An 18,756-nucleotide genomic window follows, 5' to 3' on the forward strand; every position below is an offset into this window, starting at 1 on the left:
TACACCCTCATAGTGTTCCACCTATACATGGTGGCTAATAACCACTGATGGACTGCTGCTCCATATTTATCAAATCTCTTTTTGAAACTGTCTATGCTTGTAACCACTACCATTTCCTGCAGCAGTCAATTCCACATACTAATTACTCTTTGGATGGAGACACACTTCCTTTTATCTGCTAAGTCTACTCCTCATTAATTTCATTGAGTACCCATGGATTCTTGCATTGTGGGAGAGGAGAAAAATACTCCTTTGGCTACCTTCTGTATCCCATGCATAATTCTGTGCACTTTTATCTTGTCATGCCTCAGTTCTTGTTTTTCCAAGCTCTTTAATCTTTCTTCATTGGGAAGGTGTTCCATTTTAGTTTTAGTTAATCTCTTCTGCACCCTTCCCCATGCTATATCTTTTTGAGGTATAGTCACCAAAACTATACACAATATTCCAAATTAGGTTGCACCATAGATTTATACAGGGGGATTGTGCTAATGGCTGTTTCTTCCTAATTAACCCCCAGCATAACATTAGTCTTTTTAATTGCAGTCGCACAGAGTCGCCTCTTCAGTGAGTTGTCTACCATAACTCCTGATCAGTTACCAACAGTTCAGACCCCAGCAACATATATTTATAGTTAGGCTTTTTGGCTCCAATATCCATTACTTTGCACTTGCTCACATTGAACCTCATTTGCCACATTGACGCTTACTCACACAGTCTTGACAGATTCTTCTGGAGCACCTCACAATCCTCCCTGGTTCTCACCGCCCTGAACAACTTAGTGTCATCCACAAACATAGGTACTTCAATTCTTACTCTCGAATCCAGCTCATTAATGAGCAAGTTAAAAAGCACCAGCCCTAGTAATGACCCTTGCAGTACCCCTGCTTACCACCTTACACTGTGAAAACTGCCCATTTATATTAACTTCCTATTTCCTGTTAATTAACCAGTTTTAAATCCTCAAGAGGACTTGACCTCTTATCCCATGACTGCTGAGTTTACTTAGGAGACTTTGATGAGTAACTTTCATAAGCTTTCTGGAAATCTAGGTAAACAATATTTACTGGGTCATCCTTGTCCACATGTTGGTTCACCTCCTCAAAGATCTCTAAAAGATTAGTGAGGCAATATCTTCCCTTACAGAATCCATGGTGATCATTCCTCAATGGTTTTTAAAAGCTACTAAGGTTGGAGGAGTTCCTTTTATCATTTTTGGCTTAAAAAACAAGAGTGTATATATATTTTTTAGATTTCACATTTTTTGGCAAACCTGGGGCCCATTGTAGAAAATCTGTCATGTCCATTCACACGTCCAGTAACCAGATTTAAGTATCCAAGGATGTTCAATCTCACAATTGGAATATAAGATTCCCTCAATGCTACTCAAAAATTCTTAAGTGAGAATTATGGTCATCCTGCTGATTGCACTGACTATATAAACTCTGTCCATCACTGTTCATTTCCAATACAACCATGCACATACAGAATCATAGAGTTGGAAGGGGCCATACAGGCCAGCCAGTCCAACCCCCTGCTCAATGCAGGGTCAGTTTCCTACTGGTATATCTCTATGTCAAGACATTTGCTCTTTTCTACGTTCATTCACATCCAAGATCTCCCACTTTTGACATCATCCATTCTTCCCTGATGCCTCTTGTACTAAACATCTTTTCAGACCATTCATATCATAAAACCATCCTTTTAACATTCATGGTTCTGCTAAAAACAACAAAATTAACATCTCTCTCTTTTTTAAACTGTTTCTTCTTGCTCCTTAAACCTATCAATAAAGTTAATGCATGAACTGTGACATTGTTTGAAATATTGGTTTCTTCTATAACTATTGATCATAATTTTATCTGAGTAGGGACCTAGAAGTGTGTACTAGGGGTGTATAATTATTTTATTCTTCAGTTGAGGTCCATTGGACTTAATTTTTTTCAGGATTCCTGAAAAATTACAGATCCCAATACTGATAAAATATTCAGATCCAGGATCTTTCAGACATCCTACATTTTTTGAGGTCCAATAGACCTGGGGAGAAAAAAATCAAGAAAAAAGGAGCAGCAAAACTGCAAAAAAGGGCTTTTTTATGGGCTTCCTCCTGCAGTCCCATTAAACAGAAGGCAGCCTGGAAAACACCTCAGCCAGTGGGGAGCAGTTGCCCTTCCAGTTCAGCTGTTTTGAACTTTCTTGTGCAGTTCCTTTTAGCCAGGCTGCACAATAGAACCTGAGCTGAACTGGCAGGGAGATTGCTCCTTGCTGGCTCAACTGGTTTTTTTTTAAGTTGCCTTTTGCAGTTCCTTTCAATGCACCATGTTTAAAGAGACTGCAGTAGAAAGCCTGAAAAAACAGCTGAGTGGCTGGAGCAATGTGCTTCAGCTGCCCAACTGTTTTTCAGGATTTTTGGGGAAGATTTTTCCCCCAGTTTTCCCAAGAACTCCTGGGTACTTTGTGATCCCAAAATATACACCCATACCAGTAAGATAGATCTGGATGCATACCCCTACCATAAATAGAAAGCAAGCAACAGGAACAAAATAATTCCAGGGAAATGAATGATTTGAGCCTTCAAGATGTAAACAAGGGTGTCATATAATGAGCCCTTGAGCCAGCTGAGCTCATTTCACCACTTCTTAGTTGTTGTTCCATCTCATTTCTGGAGCCCTACCTTGCAAGAGACTACTCGGTCTCTGTGGTGGGACCTGCTGGGATGCCTAAATTAATTTTTCATTTTTAAAACACGTGGAAGGAATTGCTTGTTAAAATGGATTGTGTGGCTTAATTTGATTGAAAGCTCTGATTTTGTAACTGGTGCTGCTAATAAGCAGTGCTGTATTACTATTTACCATTGATTTTAAGATATTTTCTTTGTTATGTATTTTGAAAATTCTGTTGTTCATTTCAAGCTATGAGATGACACAGGATATATGTTTCAAAATAAATACCTTAAATACCCCTGCTTCCTGGAGGATATTCCACCTTAGATACTTCACATCCTATTCCACCTGCTTGTGGCATAGGTTTGGTGCCGAGGAGGTCAGAGTTGGCTGCCAGGGAAGGAATTTGATTAAGGCTAGTTTCTCTGCTGCTGTTTCTGTATTGTTGGGCAGTTAAATTGGGGTTTATTCTTTCATAATGTTGTTGTATTTTCTCTTGTTATAGTGTAAGCTGCTGCGAGCTGGCTCCTGTTGAGGAGTTAAAATATGAATAAATAAAAAATGACTAAATTGCTCCTTGTATAGACATCTCAATGGACATAGACAATCAGGTGTTTTCTCCCTCAGGTTAAGATATTCAGGCAGTCCAAACCCATCCCCTGAAAGAATGGGACTTGAGCTACAAGTGTTTCAAAATTGTGCCCTTTTTCTTTTATGGAAAAACTGCTCCTTAGAAACTCCTGGTGATGCTGCCAATAAGAGCTTGGTCCTTTAGTGAGGAATGCCAATGCAAAGCAATGCATGGCAACTAGATGTCTATATGCTGATCAGAACTGGCAGTCTCTGTGAATGACACTCTGTGTTTATTTGAAAGCAGCACTCGGTAAATATTGAATGGTGCTAGTCTATCATCAACACAGGTGCTGTTTTTTCCCTCCCTGTAAATACCAAAACTCTGTGGCTGATGCTTACTCTTTCATGAGTCACTCCTGCAAGGCTTCCCAAGGTGCTTCTTGAGCAATATCTGAATCACAGCAAGAAAACATAGGAAGAAAACATCCATCAGTGCTGGAAAAGTCTTTAAAGAAGAACATTCACTCACGGAAAAGAAAATACACACAGTCTGGAGCAGGAGTAGACAAACTGCGGCCCTCCAGATGTCCATGGACTACAATTCCCATGAGCCCCTGCCAGCATGGCAGGGGCTCATGGGAATTGTAGTCCATGGACATCTGGAGGGCCGCAGTTGACTACCCCTGGTCTGGAGGATCAGGCTCAGGTGTTTTTGAAAAAAAAAACGGAAAGAAATGGCATGGCTGTTGCTTCTACTAGTTTTATGATCCTCTGTTTGCCTCTTGCTTTTATTTCCTACCAGAGAGAATTATTATTCAGCATTAAATGGGGTCAGGGGTTTTGAAAAAGGAAAAGACAGTTGTTCACTAAACTAGGCCAACTCAATCTATTCAGGAGTTTCCCCACCAGTACCACCCCACTGTTCTTTAATAAAGCACCAAGTTTACTTCAGATATAAGTGGGAAAATGTAAAATATCCCCACGGGTTTCTCTCAATTGTTTTCTTGGCACTTCACAGTAACAAAGAGAGTCCTTGAGTATCTAAATAAGAAGAGTGCATCAAAATTCCTAGTCCTCAATGGAGTTATGTTAAATGGCATTTCTTTTATTTACAGGCTCATGCTTGGTCTCTGAAAATCTTGAGCCTAAAACTAAATCACTCTGACCTGGATGGCTCAGACTGATCTTGTCAAACCTTGGAAGCTAAGCAGGGTTGGTTCTGACTAGCATTTGGGTGGGAGACCATCAAGGAATACCAAGGTCCTGCCATGAAGGCAACAAATGGCAATCCACCTCTCAATGTCTCTTGCCTTGGAGGAGGGAGGGGTTGCCATAAATCAACTGTGACTTGATGTGGGGGAGGGGACTTAAGGCGCTAAACTTTCATATTTATTGCTCGTAGTCAATCTTTCCAGAATCCATTAACATCATAGATACATAAAAAGACCAGATTGACACAGGAATTAACTTTTCAGTAAAGGAAACCCCTAGTCAGAATTTGTCATGGGCACAGAGGCATGCCACTCAGTCTGGCAGCTAAATGGTGATAATTCTTTGTAGTTTGCATTAGAAATTAGCAACCAGTTCATTTCAGGATGGAATTAAATGAAATGTGGACTGCAGTGATGCTTCTCTCTCTCCAGTACCTGGGATGTGCAAAACAATGAAACAACTGTTAAATATCATATGTAGAAAATTGTATCATCATGTGAAAATATTTATTACCTACAGCTGTAACTTCATCAAATGAATGTAATATGTGATACAATATCAGCAAGATTTAAAGTTGCCATTGCATAAAATGTAGATCTACATTTATAAGTAACTTACAAGGAAATGATCATTTTTACACTACTGCATGTGCAATTGTTAATATCACTGGACCCATAAACATTGAATTATACAGCCTTAGGTTTGTAGATGACATCTTGTTTTTCAGCCTTATGCTGAATACGTTGAGATAATTGGCACTTCTCTGCAAACGTTTACTGAACATTAAGAGCATATAACATATATGTTATCTTTACCTGCAACATACTGCTTCTTTGTTTATCTTCAATTATACATAGAAGTCTACTAATGCATACAATGTTACTCAAACTGTATCTAATATATGTACATCCATGCACAATATCGTGCGTAACAGGAAGATTAAACGCTGTTCTTTCATAAGGACAAGTGATCAATAGGAACAGAGATTTGATAAATCATTATCAAAGTATGACGGAACAGATTAAAAGGTGGGAGAATAATAAATCAGGCAATTCAAGCAAGTTATTCTTCTGACAATGCTAGAAAGTAAACCATGCAAGGATGAATGCACTCCTAACTAAAATAAATAAAACAAATGAAAAAGGCCTTCCCAAAAATCATTTTACTAGAGCTATAAAATCAGAGTCCAGTGGCACCCTTAAGACCAACAAAGATTTATTCAAGGCGTGAGCTTTCGAGTGCAAGCTATATAAGCAAATGTTAATGTTGTTACATTAGTAAAATGTGTCACAGCATCCAAACACAGCCACATGATAACTCTCTGCTACTGGACTCTCATTTTATTGTGCTACTTCAGATCAACATGGCTACTCATTTGAATCTTTACTAGAGCTGTATGTGAACAGGCAACATTGAAACGATTGGCCGGCCCGACTTTAATCCTAAAACAGATCAGACAGATTGCACTGTTAATTATTTATCCATTATTTATCTAAAGCTCTGTTTTGCTAAATCACTGATGAAAAACATGGTTTGTTAGCCACAAGCCTTGGTTACCATTTGCACACCTACTGCATTATACAGTGTAACAATTCTACTATTGAGTTAATTGCAGGAAATAAAACACCGCTGGGTTGGATTCAGTCAGCTTGACCATTAGTGAAAATGTCGAATGTACAAAACGAGCTGTGTTACTGTTTCCAAATGGTTAATACATTTTTCAAGGGACCAAGGAAGAGAAGTTAAGTCATTAAGCACAAAATCATCATCGCATAAATTCTTGATTTTAAAAAAAAGCAAACAGAAAGGAAGCAACATGATCAAATGATTTATATTTATACAGTAAACTGGTGAGCAACAAAATATAACGATGGTAAGTGGAGAGTGCGTAGTCTTCCAGATGGAGTGTTTCCATTGTGCATGTAGAAACTCTGATGTACACTTGAAGATTACTCTCCATTTAGTAATAGAATGTTGCTGTAACAAATGAAACTCCAATTTGTACTGCCATATACCTTCACATCACAGCTGGTTTGACTGGGGAGCCCTATTCTTTTTATTATAGGCATATTTATAAACAAGCAGAATACAAGTACTACATTGTAAGGAGTTAATTTCTCCTTGCTCTTCTTACTCAAATTTAGTAATGTTTGGAGTCTGATTTAAAATATTTATTGTGAAATTCTAGGTAGGCCAACTCAGACTTCTACTCAGGTCTATTCAATGGATTTTTACCCAGGTAAGAGTAGTTAGGATTGCATTGTTAATTATTTACCCATTATTTATCTAAAGCTCTGTTTTGCTGAATTGCTGATGAAAAACACGGTTTGTTAGCCACAAAAATGGGTTATGATTTGCACACCTACTGCATTATAAAGCTTGCAATTTTTATTATTAATTGCAGGAAAGAAAACATCACTGCTTTGGATTCAATCAGCTTTACAATTGGTGAAAAGGGCAGATAATAGTTTCCTTTGACCACCAACAATTATTTGTTAAGGATAAAACCATGTAGGTTGGGGGTTATAATGAGGTGGAGAATTGGATGAGATTGTGTGAAAATGTTAACTGGATCCAGCTCAATATTGCCCTGTTTTCATACTTTCCTTGTTTTAGATGTACATCAAATGTACATTTAGATGTACATCAAAAATATTAACCATGTATCTAAAATGTGTTGCAAACAGATGTTCAGCAATAAGTTAGTGTGGTTAAAACTATGGATGGGTACAAACTGCATTTTTGTGGTTTGCCTCATGGTCTGTGGCACAAGCTAACCACAAACTAATATGCTGGTTTGCAAATTGAACCAGTTTGTATTGGTTCATGAGCCATTTAAAGTTAATCCCCTGCTTTCTGCTCCCTGTGGGTTTTTGCTGGGAACAGAAAGCAGGGGTTTCAAAAAAGCTAAGCAGCAGTCAATTGTTTTCTGCCTTCTGGTCCTCATGAAACCCCTGCCATGAACTACATCAAAATTCATGCAAGTTCATGGTGGTTCTTCAGTTCATAAACATCACTTTGCAAACCATGAACCAGGCAAAATGTGTGATGAACTTAGTTACAACTCAAACAGCCCAGTGCTTAACTTGTGTGCAATAAGGCTTATTTCCTTTAAGATGTGACTTCTGATCAAACTTCAAGAGAACAAAGTAAATTTCACATTTCAGGGCTTAAAATCAGATCTACACGGATAAGAAGATGATTAGCTGTAAGAGAGGCAGCTGGATACAACTAGGATGTTGTGTTAGTTATTCATCAGCATTAAGCAGAAAAGGAACCAAACCAAAGCTGTGTAAGCCTTATGGTGCCTTCTTTAGAACTGGGCTGGAATAGAAAGACTGATCTGAAGCAAGCAGATTGAGGACAATGTCCCATGAAAATCGCATTTTCAATAGTATTGGATTTTTCCGTTCCACAACATATTTATTCTATAAATTAGTAATGGTAATGCATGCACCAAAAATATGCTTTATCACTTTATGTAAACATTAGCTTTCTTCATGCAAAATGCCTACGAAACTGTGGCAATAAATTATTCTAATAGCATCATTTTACATTAGCTCAGTCACAGAAACTGCTATTCCAGAATCCATGATTATGCAGTAAGAGAACATTTTAAAACCCTTGAAATATTTCCAGTATACACATTCCAAATACTTGCTAATTTGATTTTGTATGCATTTAACTACAGAAGCTTATTCTTTGCTGTGGTTCCGTGTTTTTTTAATGATGGAGGAGAACAGGCCGGTTTTTGGGGGTGGTCCCATCAAGATAGGAACTTGATTCTTGTGCATAATTTTTATCTGGGGAGAGAGAAAAGAAGGAAAGTTATTTCTTGAGGTGCCTACTGTGTGGATGGTAATTTATACATTTTAAAATGGTTTGTAAAATGAGGGCATTAAATTACGTTCTGTCAAATGTGTTATGCAAAATGTCAAAGTATTAAAAATTGTTCATGTGCCATATTTACCCAAAAGAAAGAATTTTGAATGAATGGTTCCCCCGTCCCAAAATGTTATTCACTAAAGTTTTTTTTTAAATCACTGTACATACTTGTAACTCATATGCAAATATAAAGCAACTTCTTTTTTCCCTGATGGAACACTTTAAAGAAAACACATTTCCCCCCCGAATAAATACAATGGATACAACCTTAATGCCATATATAATTATAGTAAAATGGAAGTTCATGTAAAAAGTAATCCTGGTGATATATTTATGAGCTGCATAGTTATAAATCAAGGACATCTTGATGCCACTGTTAGATATAGATTCAAAGGAACCAAATGGTATTAGAAAATTTATACAATCTAAGGAAATATAAATGCCACAGAAAACTCAGTATGGCTGCTGAGGTGCATGGCTTCCTATATTGCTGTTGCTAGGTAGGTTAATGGCTGCACATCCATATGCAATCCCCTATTGCTGGATGTGAATTTTTTTTCCTCCCCATATAGCCTATTGAGTCAGTCCTGTCTCCTAGACAGCACATGGGGGGAATAGAAACTATTTCTACATGTCGGTTACTGTCAGTGGATCAGCAGGATAATGAACTTGGTAACACACTGAGTATTAAATCAGACACTTTTTATTATAGTAACATGCCTTATTTATATTTCTCCTAATCGCGCTGCTCATTGATCTTAACATGAACTTCAATGCTTAATTTCAAAATAACCATTAAGAACTAAAGTCAAAAGCTAGCCTACTAAAAAGGTCAAGAATGACGAAGCAGCATTCTAATTTGTTAATTAATTGATCGTAGAATCAAATCAAATATTGAAAGACCTGTTTAAAACACTATGAAAGACTGCTTTATAGCCACCCATTTTGATTTCTTTGATATAAAACTAGAAATCACCTTAAATGAGACAACCTTAACGTAGATTATGCCTCCAATTTTCTCTAATTCAAGTCTAAATTAGAGAAGACATTTTATGAATGTATGCTATGCTCAAAGCTAATTGAAAGCAATTATCAAAGTGGCATTTTGTCTGTGACTTTAAGATACATTGTAAGATAATAAATGATTCTCATTATGTAATAAAAAGGTCACATCTTGCCTTTGGGCTAGTGACGCTAATAGTTTTTCAAAAGCTATCGGAGACATTTTCTTTAGTGAACTACGACTAATACAAGAACCATCACTTATTAAATATCAGTTGTCATCTGCATAGTATCCACATCACAAATGAGTATTCCTTTCAAAAAGAAACACCACCTCATTAAAAACGGCAAAAATATATCTCTTAAAGTGCATACCTGACATTTTAAAACTAAAATGAATATCCTTCACTTGTCATTCACTAATAGTAATGAAACAAAAAATGTACACCAAATGTAAAGGCTCATTAAAATAGAGAATAGGCTGCTTCTTGGGGTGGAAATTTACTTTAAAATCAAAGATGATAAAAATAGAAGAACCTCCACAGGATAAATGGGTTTCAATTTCTGGAATCTCACCTTCTTCTTCAGTGGTGCAAGACCTACACCACATCTGTGGACTTGTATGCATGATTAGACGGATGTCTGTAGTATCATCTAATGTTGGACTTTAGGGTGCTAAAACTAATATCGCATTGGGTTTGTTACAAGTTCTACAAATTTCATTAAGGTGAATATTTTGGATACAAAGGACTGCTGACAAAACGTTTCTTCACAAGAGACCCAGCAATGATCTACAATCTTAATATTTCTAGGAGTGGCCCATCTAACTGGATACCTTTGACTGGAACTTGTTTTCATCTGTGTTCTGTAATGTAATTTAATATATCTATGTCTTGGAATGCTTGGCCTTTTGGCACCTTATAATAACCCCCTTGTTCAGTTTGCAGGACTGTGCGTCTCTGCCAAATGATGAAGTGGCCTCTCATTTGCAAAAGCTTAAGCTCCAAATATGTACATTTTTAATCTTTCAGGTGCCACAAGATCAATGTACAAAGAAACTATGTTTATAGCAACTGATGATCTGCTTTCTTGTTCCATTGGAACAGTAATCCAGTCTTTAATGCAGTGGTCATAACTATAGTTTGTCAAATCAGACATCAAACCAAATAACAAATGATGCCTTAAAACTTCAAATAACCATGTTTGCTTTGGTGGCTAAATACCATAGCTTGTCAATGAGACATGACATTAAGCTTGTTTAACCATAGTTTAGTATGATGTCTGAACTGAGCTAACGTTATGACTTCAGTTGAAAACAAATAATTGCACAAATAGTAACCCACCCACACACCCCGCCGAATTCTAGAGATAAAACACAAATTCCCTGTCTGGCTACAACAGTGGAATTCGGAATAGGCTGCCTAAGGACGTTGTGAACTCCTCCTCACTAGTGGTCTTTAAACAACAGTTTGACAGATACTCATCATGGATGTTTTAGGCTGGTCCTTATTAAATAGGGGGTTGGACTAAATGGCCTGTATGGCCCCTTCCAGCTCTGTGATTCTAAGTTTTTTTTAGCATGATGTGTATGTATAGGCAGCATACATAGTTGGAAAGTTGTATTCTCCCATTAACTTCATTAACACCTACTAGCTTTTGACCTAATGTTGGCATGTAACATGGGAGAACTACTGCACAGATTACTAAAGTTTCAGTTTATTTATTAGATGTTGTAGCCATAAGCCTTAATGTGATAGATGAGTAAAGACAGACAAAGGTTTGATGGACTGCTATGAACATGACACACAAGACAGAAGAATTCCAGATATTTACATGATCCCCAAGTGTAAAAGTAGGACATCTATATGGCAAAAAGCTATAATTCTAGGGTCTTAGAGTCAATGGCAGACTCTTATATGTAGACCAAGCCTTTGGTGAATTTGCAATAAGTCTTAAATCAAATTAGCGTCTCTCTTTCAGCTTGTGTTCGATGGCCATGTCCTGTGATTCAACCCAATAATATTAAATATAGATTTATGTGATCGTTCCTTAGCAGGATCATTGCACCAGCTGAAATTAAATCTAATTAGTTTGGCATTAATTAAGCTCTAATAATATACTCTAGTATCAGTCCTAAGTAGTGTGATCCATTTCCCTTTCACACAGGTAGGTTGGGAAAACATGGCAGAGTCATCATAATTTTTAAACATACTGAGAAAATGACAGAGCTGCAAAATTAAAATAAATGATTAATGGCATTTTTCATGTTTTTTTACTAATAAATATTGCTGAGCCTTTAAATTAATAGAGCTGTCAAGCTTGGGGTTGTTACAGGATCCAGCCCAGAACAGAGATGGAAATTATGTATTCCACAGACACCTAAGATGACACTTTAGAATATTTTAAATTTTAATTAGGAGGTGCAATTGTTTCTCCCACCCCCCTCACACTTGAACTACTACAAATTAATTGGCAATTAGTCACAACTAATTCTTTTCTTAAACTGGAAAGATGGGTGCATTACATCTCAGCATAGTTGTTTAAGGTGCAGAAAGCACACATGCAGTAAATTGCAGTGTCAGTTAAACAAAGCAAAGGTCTGTTGTGAAATTAGGAAACATTATGCATAGGTAAACAAAAATAATTTATGCACAAGGTTGTGAGAAACACAGAAATAACGGCCAGCTTCTCAGCAGCATGGCAGGTCTCATAAATGCAAATTAGATTAAGTTTTAAAAAATTAAGATTGATACGAGTATTGTACATTAATCATTTAACTAATTGTTCTACTGTGAGCCATTCCACCTAGGTCTCTGAATCCTTGTCCCTTCCTACTGAGCACACTTCCATAGGGTTTTGATTTGGGAAGCTGGATGCAATGTTTCAGTTATGCTACCTATGGTCTACGTATACACAGGTTACATTTACACTTGGTTTACATTGTATCTGAAGAAGTGTGCATGCACATGAAAGCTCATACCTTGAATAAAACTTTGTGGGTCTTAAAGGTGCTACTGGTCTCAAAATTTCTTCTGCTACCCAGCTACCCGTTTGAAATTACACTTGGTCTCTACAAGAACCTTTAGTCAGACTTCAGCTGTGAATTCCGTGCTTAAGTACACAACTGCTCAGAATTCCGTGCTTAAATACACAAGGTTCCAATTTAGGCCAGGATTACAAGGCATGGGAAGAACCATCTTTCTCCTTCCTTTATACTAATTTCCTGATATGAAATAGCTTGGAGGATGCTTTTTTCCCTCTAAAGCCATACATTCCTGCAAGAAAATCAGCTGGGTTCAGGAGCTCCTTCTCATATTACATCCTTGAGAAATGCTCAGAGCTCTCACACATGTAAATGTGGGGTTTTTTGGTCAGGTTACTAGATGTGGCAATTCAACATATTTACAAGCAGGAAACTTCTTCTATGTGACAAACTTCCTGGTGTCCTTTAGAGTATCTCAGAAGTTCAAGATAAGAAGAATGTGTTTAGGACTTATAAGAATAGGGGTGGGTGGGGGGGATAAGGTGGCTTCATGAATTGTTTTTTAAGGTCTACTTTATAATCTAAAGTATGAATGTGATGAAGACATATATTGGACAGATTCATTCATTGGTAACTGGCTATGGCTACGTTTACCTATTTAAGGTACATTTGTGGCAAGCATAGGGCTGCTCAATGTAATATGTGAAAGGGTCCTAATACTAAGACAGCCAAATTACATCTTCTCAAGAGAGACAGACAGACAGACAGACAGACAGAGTTCTCCCACTCACCCTTGCATGATGAAATTGCTTTGATTATTCTGTCAGTACCTGCTAAAATTTTTCTAATGGGCCAGAAAAAGCCTTATTTTTAGAAAATATACCCAAATTTGAGTCCAATAGTACCATTAAGACAAACAAAGATTTATTCAAGGTGTGAGCTTTTGTGTACATGTGCACTTCCTCAGACAATGGAACTGGGATAATAAGAATACAGATATAAGGAGAAAGTAAATTAGTAGCAAATTACTAAACAGCATTATAAGTCCAAATATGATAATTCTTTGCTAGAAAAGCCAACGAGTCCTATGGGTTCAGTTGTTATTTACAAAAACATTGGGGCAATAAAAACATCAAGTTGGTGATTATTGGCAGACACTTTCCCAGTTGTGAAAAGAAGTAATTAAAAGGCTCACACCTTGAATAAACCTTTGTTGGTCTTAAAGGTGCCATTAAACTCAAATGTCATTGTACTTCTTCAGACCAACTGGGCTATACACTTGAATCTATAGAAAATACATATTATGGAGTTCACACAAAGTAAATCATGCATACCTCTAAGTTCTATCACATTGTCATACTTAAATGTGGCCATAGGAGGTAAGAATTACAGCCAGGTTCTTTATTCACAGAACCAGCACTGATACCACACAAGTTTGAGGAGATTCCAGTTCATGCAGTATAACAATCTTGACCAACTTTGTTTCATTCCCTGATTATGGTAGACCTACTGTGCAAGGTGTCTGCATCCAGGGTTCCCCATCAATCTGCATAGGCAGCGATTTACTGGTCCTAGGAAAAACAATAGAACAATTACACTGTCTGGAAAAAAATAAAGTGTGCATTCTGAATGGACAGAATGTGTCCCTGCCATCCATATTTTTTAGAAGTCAGCCTCCCTACAAATATTTAGAACTGCAATACAGCAGGTCTTCATGTTGTGTGGACTAGCACATCCTTCAAAACATTCCAAAGTGGGTTGAGAAATCATATGCTGACCGATCATTTGCATATCTGCATTGAAATAACCATGTGATCGTTTTATTACATGGTGAACACAACCTATGCTGACTTTATCATAGCCAAAATCAACAACAAGGTTGCATGGATAGGTTTGGGCATAAAAGTAGTTTAAACTAGTTGAAGCAATTGCAGCAATACTAGTGTTACATTTTTATTTATTATTTTTCATTTAAATTGCCAGCATTCTGTTTCACATCTGAACAGCAACATTCAATGTTACTAACAATAGTAAAAATATATAACTTCTTATGTCCAGACTTAAATTTCAGTAGTACATAGCGGGGCAATAAAGAAATTGTGATCCTCAAAGCAAATATCTCCTCTTCAAGCTGCCATTTTTTAAAAATTGCACAGCAATAGAGAATATGCCTTGTTCACATATAGGACCCTTGACAACAGGTGAAGGGGTTTCACTTATGTTCAAACTGAACATGAAATATACAATTATGTGCACCAACTCTTATCATGATATTTTAATCATTTCTTTCACTAATTTCCCCCCTCATAAATGTGGACCCAATGTGGCATACAACATTCCTTCCCTCCCCTGTCCAATTTATCTACAGAACAGCCCCCTGTGAGGTAGTATGCAGCTGGCCCAATGTCACCAAGGGAACATTATGGCTGGATAAAGATTTGATCAGGGTCTCTGGGAACCTATTACAACACTCTTAACTACTGTGCCATGTTGGCTATCTTCAAGTGAATCAAGCTGGGATCTGTGCTCAACAGACACGTGATTTTCATAATCATCCTAATTGCTTTCAGTGACATTGCTCAGTAGTGCACTAGAACCAATGACTCCTCCTGTTAAATTAGATGTCCTCTTCCATCAGAGGAAAACAGCCTCTTTCGTGCAAGGGAGCCACTATATGCAAATTATTGTGTTTTATGTTTTTGTCTTCTCCTTTTGGAAATAGATGCAAGTGTTGTAGTAGTATCTACACTTGAAATTTAAAGCTGCACCCTAAACATGTGTACCAAATTGTATTCCTGTGGGTTCATATTTAACAGGAATGCCATATTATTATAAATAAAGTTAAAAATGGAATATCAAAGGCCTCACTTAATTTGCTCATGAAGTGCATGATTCCACAAGGTGTGCAATAAATGTTTTACCTGATGACAACAGATGCACACTGAGCAAGGCGTCTCCCAGCACTTTTCAGTCCGGTATATATTTGACCCATCTCCATGGCTCCCTCCAAACCAACCACTTCTACCTGTTGATCACTCAGATCTGAAATAGAAAATGTAATTGTTATGCTGGAATTATAAGTGACAGAGTATGCTTGGTTGACAACCATCAGCACCTCTCTGTATTATTCTTCTCGTCTTCACAATAATGTCTAGAAGCAAAAAATCATACCAATTGACACATCTTGAGGCTTGCAAATCTGGTGAAAAGAAGTGAACAGTAACAGTCTGGTGAGTCATACCTGGCTAATGACTCCAAGTGCCAACATGTGGGTAACACCAACCTCAGGCTATGCAGTGGCATCCAAAGACTTTTTGACAGGTGAAATCAGCTGCAAGCCCATGAACCTCCATCTAGCAGGGATGTTTGTTGCATTGCTGCTGAGCCATACAGACTCCCAGCTCTCAGGTAAGCCTGCTGGTTCTGGATGCACAGCAAAAGCAATGTATATGCCATACAAGATTAGAAGGGTAGGGGAATTTGAGACGACTGGAGGGAGGCCCACATGATATTTGGCCACCATGACCTCAACCTGTGGAACTTCTGTTAAAAAAACCCTACTGCAACCCAATAACAGAACACAATCTTTTCCCCAAGGGTATATCAGCTTAGAGTTTAATGACTTGGACTCATTACCAATCCTTGCCAAATTGTTACTCCAAAGATTTTACTAACCGCACATTGTAAGAATGATCCTTCATCATGCATATTATTTTATCATGTAACATTGTAGGATAGAATGTGAGATCATGTAATTTAACAAGAGAAACAGAAAGATTTTTTTAAAAACACTAAAATCAATATTGTTGTCTTTAACCATAACAAAGGTACCAGAAGATACATTCTCAGATTCTTTGAAGTAGGTGGAGAAGCAATTCACAGTAAATTGAAGTATTAGCACACAATGCTAGCTTGAGAAGCTGCCAGCAATCAATAAAACAAAGAGATGATGCATCTGATGAAGCTGTGCCTTGTTATTCCATGGTACAGTACTTTCCTTACACAGAGAACTGAGTGTCAAAGGATTTACCATGGAATGTGATGCTCTCTTTTCCTCCTGTGCCAGCCTCATACCATGTATGCTGAAATACACCAGCCATTACAAGTAAGCTAAATCCATTCTATCCTTACCTGGATGGTCCAGGTTACACTGATCCTGGATGATAATCAGGGTTGGTCCTCCTTAGTAGCTGGTTAGAAGACCACCCAGGAATCCAGGGTCATTATACAAAGGAAGGCAATGACAAACCATCTCTGAGAGTCTCTTGCCTTGAAAACGCCAAAGGGTCCTCATCAGTTGGCTGAGATTTGACAGCACTTCCCCCCCCCCCCCCATTCTGCTTTGGGAGTAGATTGTGTGCTGAGGGAGAGAAAATCACTGGATGAATGAAGTGAGAAACAAAACAGAACAGCAAAGCACATTCCCCAGTAGGTTTTCATGGGGTATTATGGTAGTTACCCTAAGGTCTAGGAGGAGGTCCTCAGTACTCTGCTATTCATAAGTGACAGGGGATGGAGCATGCTATTCCAAATGTTGTAACTCAGAAGTAAGTTCCATTAAGATTCAAAAGATTTACTCCCAATTGAGGTTGCAAACAGCCTGCAGTGCAATCCTTAACATCTTAATACTGTAGTACATTTCCAATGATTTAAATGGGGCTTTCTCTCAGGGAATTTTGCTCAGAATAGTAGTCTATTTCTATGCTTGTTGTTTCAAAAGTACAGTCTACTGTGATCAGTGGAGCATGGGCTACTCTGTCCTTTCTTGCTAGCTGTCCCTTACACCAGGAACCACCTCCCAGAACACCTGAACAATTCCATCTTTCTTCAGTCCCCTCCTTCAAACCCACCTTTTCCAGAAAACCTTCAGCAGAATCCCTGAGCAAGGGCTACTCAAACTAAATCTAAACATGTGTACCTAGAATTAGAGTATATTCTTCCCTTTTCTACTGTTGTGTTCGCCTTTTGAGGCGGACATTTTTTTCAAATAATGTATTTTAAATAACATATTAATCTTTGGATATTTCTTAGATTGGTTTTTATTAAACGCATTGCTGTTTTCTTTTCTGGTTTTATATTTTTGTTGCATCGTTTGCTGTTTCTTTGCAACCTACCTTGAATCTCTGCAAGAATCACAGAAACATAGAGTTGGAAGGAGCCATACAGGCCATCTAGTCCAATCCCCTGCTCAACGCTGGATCAGCCCAAAGCATCCTAAAGCATCCAAGAAAAGTGTGTATCCAACCTTTGATTGAAGACTGCCAGTGAGGAGGGGGAGCTCACCACCTCCTTAGGCAGCCTACTCCACTGCTGAACTACTCTGACTGTGAAATTTTTCCCCCTGATATCTAGCCTATATTGTTGTACTTGTAGTTTAAACCCATTACTGCGCATCCTTTCCTCTGCAGCCAACGGAAACAGCATCCTGCCCTCCTCCAACCTTTCAAATACTTAAAGAGGGCTATCATTATTTATTTTATTTATTTATTTAGATTTATAAATCATGTCCCCTCTCAACATCCTTTTCTCCAGGCTGAACATTCCCAGGTCTCTCAACCTATCTTCATAGGGCTTGGTCCTTTGGCCCCAGATCATCCTCGTTGCTCTCCTCTGTACCCTTTCAATTTTATCTATGTCCTTCTTGAAGTGAGGCCTCCAGAACTGCACACAGTACTCAAGACATGAACTAGCTACATAAAAACATTCCATGTGATGGGGCAATGATGGGGCTCTATATATCATAGATGTGCCATAAGCTACTGATTGCAATAAAAGACAAACACAGCTACTTCTTGAATCTGAAGAGTCCTGCTGAACTTTTTTTTTTTAAAAAAAGAAAGGCAACCACTGATTTTATTACTCAAATTTGGCTTTAAATTTGCTGCTAAGAACAGATGGATAAGGAACAGAAACATTTTATTTCTGTTCTGGATTATGCTTAAGTGCTCATTCCTTCACACTGGCTGTTAATATCTCTTTTCCTGGAAAATATTCTACTAGTTAGGATAGAAAGAAGCCCTCCTCCTCATCTATCTATAAATAATAAGCACCTTGCATTCCGTATAGATAAGGTTAACATGGGGTTTGGGAAGACGGACTGACATTTGCATATCTATAGCAGCTCATTCTTAAATACGTGGAAAACACAGCACTAGTTTCCCAGCCCTGCTCAATGATAGCATTTTTCTTCACTGAGGATTGGGTGTGATTCGTTTTGTGGCTGATGAAGGGTACCATTAGAATCAATCACCTTATTATTTCTTATGAACCACTATACTGTCCCATTGAAGCTCATTAAACCATATATAGTCATTGAAATAATGGAGTTACGGTAAAGGAAACGTGCATCCTGGTTCAGCAGAGTTCTATGTGCAGAGCGGCATGGATTGAGACGATATGGCCACACAGATCTACCACTTTTCATAACATGTACCACCTGTT

General features: G+C 37.9%; 1 protein-coding gene across 9 annotated transcripts in view; it reads right to left on the reverse strand.

Moving 5' to 3' along the window:
- Positions 1–5,315: 5,315 nt before the first annotated feature.
- Positions 5,316–18,756, reverse strand: part of DGKB (diacylglycerol kinase beta) — a 272,726-nt gene continuing 259,285 nt past the window's right edge. For all 9 annotated transcript variants that reach the window (XM_077304457.1, XM_077304458.1, XM_077304456.1 and 6 more), the window contains 3 exons: positions 15,237–15,357; positions 13,826–13,886; positions 5,316–8,248 (listed from right to left, as the gene is read on the reverse strand). In XM_077304457.1, coding sequence (XP_077160572.1) covers positions 8,141–8,248; positions 13,826–13,886; positions 15,237–15,357 — 290 coding nt within the window. In that variant the 3' untranslated portion in view covers positions 5,316–8,140. The remainder of the gene's footprint in view (positions 8,249–13,825; positions 13,887–15,236; positions 15,358–18,756) is intronic.

The sequence above is a fragment of the Paroedura picta genome, chromosome 11 (assembly GCF_049243985.1).
Source record: "Paroedura picta isolate Pp20150507F chromosome 11, Ppicta_v3.0, whole genome shotgun sequence".
NCBI lineage: Eukaryota > Metazoa > Chordata > Lepidosauria > Squamata > Gekkonidae > Paroedura > Paroedura picta.